This window comes from Aegilops tauschii, chromosome 3 (genome assembly GCF_002575655.3).
Source record: "Aegilops tauschii subsp. strangulata cultivar AL8/78 chromosome 3, Aet v6.0, whole genome shotgun sequence".
Taxonomy (NCBI): domain Eukaryota; kingdom Viridiplantae; phylum Streptophyta; class Magnoliopsida; order Poales; family Poaceae; genus Aegilops; species Aegilops tauschii.
Window position 1 is genome coordinate 70,569,183 of NC_053037.3, and position 5,745 is coordinate 70,574,927.

General features: G+C 43.8%; 1 protein-coding gene across 1 annotated transcript; it reads left to right on the forward strand.

Annotated features, from left to right (window-relative positions):
* Window positions 1-228: 228 nt before the first annotated feature.
* LOC141042273 (uncharacterized) lies at window positions 229-2,549 on the forward strand. The gene has a single exon (XM_073510034.1). It carries the CDS (start codon window positions 229-231, stop codon window positions 1,018-1,020), a length of 792 nt encoding a protein of 263 aa, XP_073366135.1. The 3' UTR covers window positions 1,021-2,549.
* The last annotated feature ends 3,196 nt before the right edge of the window (window positions 2,550-5,745 follow it).

A 5,745-nucleotide genomic window follows, 5' to 3' on the forward strand; every position in this document is an offset into this window, starting at 1 on the left:
AAAAGCTTCTCAAAAGCATCCAGAAATATCATAGAATGGTGATCGAGATCACCTTCACGGGAATCATCCTTTGCAAATTGGGGGAAGGGAACCAATCAAGTCACCAAGAAGTTCCCGAAACTTGGTTTAGTATTAAGGTTCTTCTCTTCCAGCGTTTAGTATTCAAGTTCTTCTCTTCCAGCCCCCTGGCCCCTCTCTGATAAGTCAAGTTTTCAAAACGAAAAGCAAATGACAAATCTGGTTCGATGGCTCTTCTCCACTACCCGCTTTACTACTTTCTATTTTTTCTTATGTATTAAGTTTCCCTTAATATATAATTTTATATTACTTTCGATTTGTATATTTTTATTCCTTTGCCGTTTTATATTATGCCTAATACCAATTTGCAATCTTTTTAGTTCGTGCTTCGTCGGCTCCTCCTTTCTGATCACTCTCCCGCCGGAGATTCAAGACCCCCAGGCTCTAGCTCATTTAGCAGGGCTAAACTTCTATCTGAGTCTTTACGAGCAGGATCCGGGATGGGTTACGTTCATTCAGAACGAGCTTAATCACAATACCCCCCTGGAAGACATACCTGGGCGGCTTAAGCTCTTCCTAATGGAAGAAAAGCTCTCTTCTATGCGACAAGATGTCATTCAGGAATTTGTGGCGCTTTATCAAAGAGTAGGGCCTTATCTACCGATCGAGCCCTACTTGGTCGATGAAGCGCTTCGTTCCTATCTGGACCATATTCACGCAACTGATTCTTTCACTGTTCTCCAAGCGTCTTATCAAGATCTGCGGGAGAATGAGGGAGGATCCGTTTTCTTTCGAAATGCTGTTTCCCACAACCGGGATCTCCTTGAGGCGGAAAGCTCCGCAAGGAGGTGCCTGGAAGTGGAACAGAGGATCCGGTGGGAAGAAATCCCCAAGAGCAAGGCAAGTCTCGAAAGAGCTGAGCACGAGCATGCTCTCGACTTGTTTAAGTCGGAGGATCTTAGAAGGGAATTAGAAAAAAAAAAGAGCGGGGTAGCTCAGTAATTCTGATTCTTTTCTCTTCCAGCCCCCGGGCCCCTCTTTCTTTTCTCTTCCAGCCCCCCGGCCCCTCTTTGATAAGGAAAGTTTTCATTTCTCAAATAAAAAATGACAAATATGGTTCGATGGCTCTTCTCTACTAACCACAAGGATATTGGGACTCTCTATTTCATCTTCGGTGCCATTGCAGGAGTGATGGGCACATGCTTCTCCGTACTGATTCGTATGGAATTAGCCCGACCCGGCGATCAAATTCTTGGTGGGAATCATCAACTTTATAATGTTTTAATAACGGCTCATGCTTTTTTAATGATCTTTTTTATGGTTATGCCGGCGATGATAGGTGGATTTGGTAATTGGTTTGTTCCGATTCTGATAGGTGCACCTGACATGGCATTTCCACGATTAAATAATATATCATTCTGGTTGTTGCCACCAAGTCTCTTGCTCCTATTAAGCTCAGCCTTAGTAGAAGTGGGCAGCGGCACTGGGTGGACAGTCTATCCGCCCTTAAGTGGTATTACCAGCCATTCTGGAGGAGCAGTTGATTTAGCAATTTTTAGTCTTCATCTATCAGGTATTTCATCAATTTTAGGTTCTATCAATTTTATAACAACTATCTTCAACATGCGTGGACCTGGAATGACTATGCATAGATTACCACTTTTTGTGTGGTCCGTTCTAGTGACAGCATTCCTACTTTTATTATCACTTCCGGTACTGGCGGGGGCAATTACAATGTTATTAACCGATCGAAACTTTAATACAACCTTTTTTGATCCTGCAGGAGGGGGAGACCCAATATTATACCAGCATCTCTTTTGGTTCTTCGGTCATCCAGAGGTGTATATTCTCATTCTGCCTGGATTTGGTATTATTAGTCATATCGTATCGACCTTTTCAAGAAAACCGGTCTTCGGGTATCTAGGCATGGTTTATGCCATGATAAGTATAGGTGTTCTTGGATTTCTAGTTTGGGCTCATCATATGTTTATTGTGGGCTTAGACGTTGATACGCGTGCCTACTTCACCGCAGCTACCATGATCATAGCTGTGCCCACAGGAATCAAAATCTTTAGTTGGATCGCTACCATGTGGGGAGGTTCGATACAATACAAAACACCCATGTTATTTGCTGTAGGGTTCATCTTTTTGTTCACCATAGGAGGGCTCACTGGAATAGTTCTAGCAAACTCTGGGCTAGACATTGCTCTACATGATACTTATTATGTGGTTGCACATTTCCATTATGTACTTTCTATGGGAGCCGTTTTTGCTTTATTTGCTGGATTTTACTATTGGGTGGGTAAAATCTTTGGTCGGACATATCCTGAAACTTTAGGCCAAATCCATTTTTGGATCACTTTTTTCGGGGTTAATCTGACCTTCTTTCCCATGCATTTCTTAGGGCTTTCGGGTATGCCACGTCGCATTCCAGATTATCCAGATGCTTACGCCGGATGGAATGCTCTGAGCAGTTTCGGTTCTTATATATCCGTAGTTGGGATTCGTCGTTTCTTCGTAGTTGTCGCAATCACTTCAAGCAGTGGAAAGAACCAAAAATGTGCGGAAAGTCCTTGGGCTGTTGAACAGAATCCAACCACACTAGAATGGTTGGTACAAAGCCCTCCGGCCTTTCATACTTTTGGAGAACTTCCTGCGGTAAAAGAGACAAAAAGCTAAAAAAAACCTCTCCTAACTATGAAGGAAGTTTCATAGAGATAGGTGTGGGGAAATAAGTTCTTCATTTGAAGAGTTAGTTGGCTGGCCTACCGGCCCGCAGATTAGGTTGGCTTTTATCGCCAACTGAACTGCGTAACCAAAGCGATTCCTTCTTGGTGGAGATAGGTGGGTCCTGGTCCAACCTAAGTCAGTTCGAACCTGACGGGTCGTTCGTTCGTGTGGAGAATCTCTCTCCTTACTCAGGATTTCTTTATCTTCGAGGCGAGGCATATTCATATGTCGAAGAAGGGGGAAGTGTCTCCATTTACGCTCATAGAACCCGGAAAAAAGAATATACCGTCGTTTAAGGACCAAGGATGCGATGTGAGAAGCGTAGGTCGGAGTAGCAGGAGTATGCGACAAGCAGTTGCATGTTTGATGTGGGTCTGTAACGAGATGAATTAGAACACTTGGAATCCTCGCGGATATAGCTGCCACGAGGGCTCTTTCCCACTTAATAGATTCATTCCTTCGTTACGGCGGTTGAGGGTACCTGCCGTTCAGAGATGCTATCAGAGTAGGAAAGTTAGCCAAGTTATCCTGCCTAGTTTAGATAAAGCACCCCGATCATACCAGACGCAACCCGATCATTGTATACATAACATAGTGGAATTTGAGTAAATTCTCTCTGCCTTTCCCATTTCCAATTCAAAAACCACTAGGCATAGAAGGAAATCTTTCCCGGTAGAAGGTTCTCAGTAATCAGCAGTGGGAATAAGCCCTTCCAGTCTTTTTCGCCTAAGAAGGTTTTGGAGGAGGAACCTATGGGAACGGCAGTCCTGCATCGAGATTATTAGTTGCTTACCGCTGCACATTTTATCAAGATCAACCTGTGGGAATAGCCGTCCCTTCCTTACCAAAGAAAGAAAAAAGGAATGACGCGGTCTGGTTTACAAGTAAGAAAGAAATAGGATAAGGGTAAAGGTGACGTTTTAGCTCTTCGTTCCGCTCTTGGTTTACAGGCTTTGTTAACCGGACCGGAAAAGGGGGCATTTTCTGGGTAGGTTTCCCTATTAAGTCAGCACCGGATCAAGATTGGAGACCCACCACAAGCAGAGAACAAAAAGCCTAAGAGTGGTGACCAACCATCTGCAAAAGGAGTAACAGAGCAAAGCGGAGAAGAGAAGGGGGAAGAAAAAAGGTTCCTAACTCATTGGATAGCTTAATCTATTGGTCAGGGATCCCATCTTTACTTTATTTAGGTGCCTAGACTTTTCGGGGCATAGGGTAGATTTCACAGTCCTTTAAGTGAATACGCCTTCTCTTTATGTATAGAGCTCTTAAAGAATGGATCAGCTCCTAGCGAAAAAGTCCAAGGTCTGAATACCAAGAGCGGTCAAACACAGTGATCGGTCCCGGTCAATGGGTACAAAAGCCCGCCCTATAATCTGAAGTAGTCTTCGACTAGGTATATAAAATGGATAAAAAGAAAGAAGGGGAGGAGAGGAGATAGATGCATTTCACTAGGCGTATATGATATTGGAAAGAATGGAATCGAGTAAGCTTAGGCCAACCGATAAGTCATCTTTGTGTAACTTCCCATATGCCTACTTCTAAGCTAAAGTAAGGAAATAGGGTGAGATAAGCAAGAATGAGCCGAACGAAGACGTAAGGTTTGTTTAGATGTAGTCTTTGTGCTTTTCAAGTTGCTTCTTGCGAAATCAACTAAGTTCGAAAAAGCCATGCCCAGGTTTCCGGGAGTTTAGATAAGATATGTCAGCTGTTGGAGGATCAATATTATCCGGGGGATCCATATATTATGAGGGAGTATAGAGAGGGGGTCTAGAGATAGTACAGTCTGTAGTGAACCTATTCATTAAATGGACTTTTCCCTTACCTCTCATCAGCTTCCCTTTCCCTCGCCGGTGCAGTGCCATCTGGATACCTCATAAATAAATCAAGCAGGCCGGCTAGTAAGCGATCCCGAGGGGCTATCTTCTCTCCCATGCTGGTGCCTTGCTTAACTCAAGTATAAAGTGGAAATTAAAGCCAAAATCCGGGGTGATAAAATTCCATTTGAATCTTGAGATCCAAGAAGAAGGATAGCTTCATGAGTTCGTTCTGACTCCTAGCTTAGCTGGAAAGCTTTTGCTTGTATCTGGCAGTGGGTGTAACATCCATCATACTCAAACAGAAGAAGGTTTGCTTATCTAGCTCCAAGGCAGTTATAATCATTTACAGAACCAGGGTTTGCACCTACTGAGGAGGAGAAAGGGCCGACGACCCATACTAGAACTCCAAGATAAGATCTTTCAGTCGATCAGACGGCCGAGGCCTTTAATAAGGTCCGGTTGTGCCAACGAGTTCTTCTAGTTATGAATCGCCGTAGGGAGGTAGCATTACATTTTTATTAGCAAAATAGAGCTCCTCATAGAAAAGAATGGCGAAGAAAGTGTTAGAGTACTTTCTTTCTGTTCAGTCCTGGAACTTATTCTTTTCCGATCGACCTATCAACAGTAGCGATCATACCCCGTCGAGCGAGTTAGGAGCTGCTCACAAAGAAGGCCGAAACCAGATGAGATGGCCGAAGCAGATACCAGAGAATAGGTTCCTTCACCGAAGTCTACTTTATTTTAGAATTCAAATTCAATTGATGCCGCACAGGCTGACCATTTAAAATAGGTGGAAACGGGAGACTGGAGAAGATGATCACACTTTGGAAGAGAGACAGTCGCGTACCTGCCCCGGGAGGGGGCTTTTGTTCGATACAATCACTGAACTCAACCGCTTAGACTGGAGATGGCACTTGAAAACTCGTACAGAAATCTATCAACTTGACTTAGAGGAAGAAGTGGCAGGGGGTAGGTCGGCTGTTTTAAGTCCGGATGGTTCCTCTTGTTGGCATGGCGTTGGTATGCCTCGCTATCCTTCAACTCTGGATCCGCCATCCTTCAAAACAACAACTACCAAAACACGAACTCAACGGCTTAGAACCGTAAACCATATACCTTCTCGGTAAAACACATCTCAAACAGATTATTATCGAAATGAATGGATTTTATCGCCTTA

Bases quoted from the DNA above. Each gene is read 5' to 3' on its own strand.
- LOC141042273 (XM_073510034.1), top strand. From the start codon at position 229: ATGACAAATCTGGTTCGATGGCTCTTCTCCACTACCCGCTTTACTACT.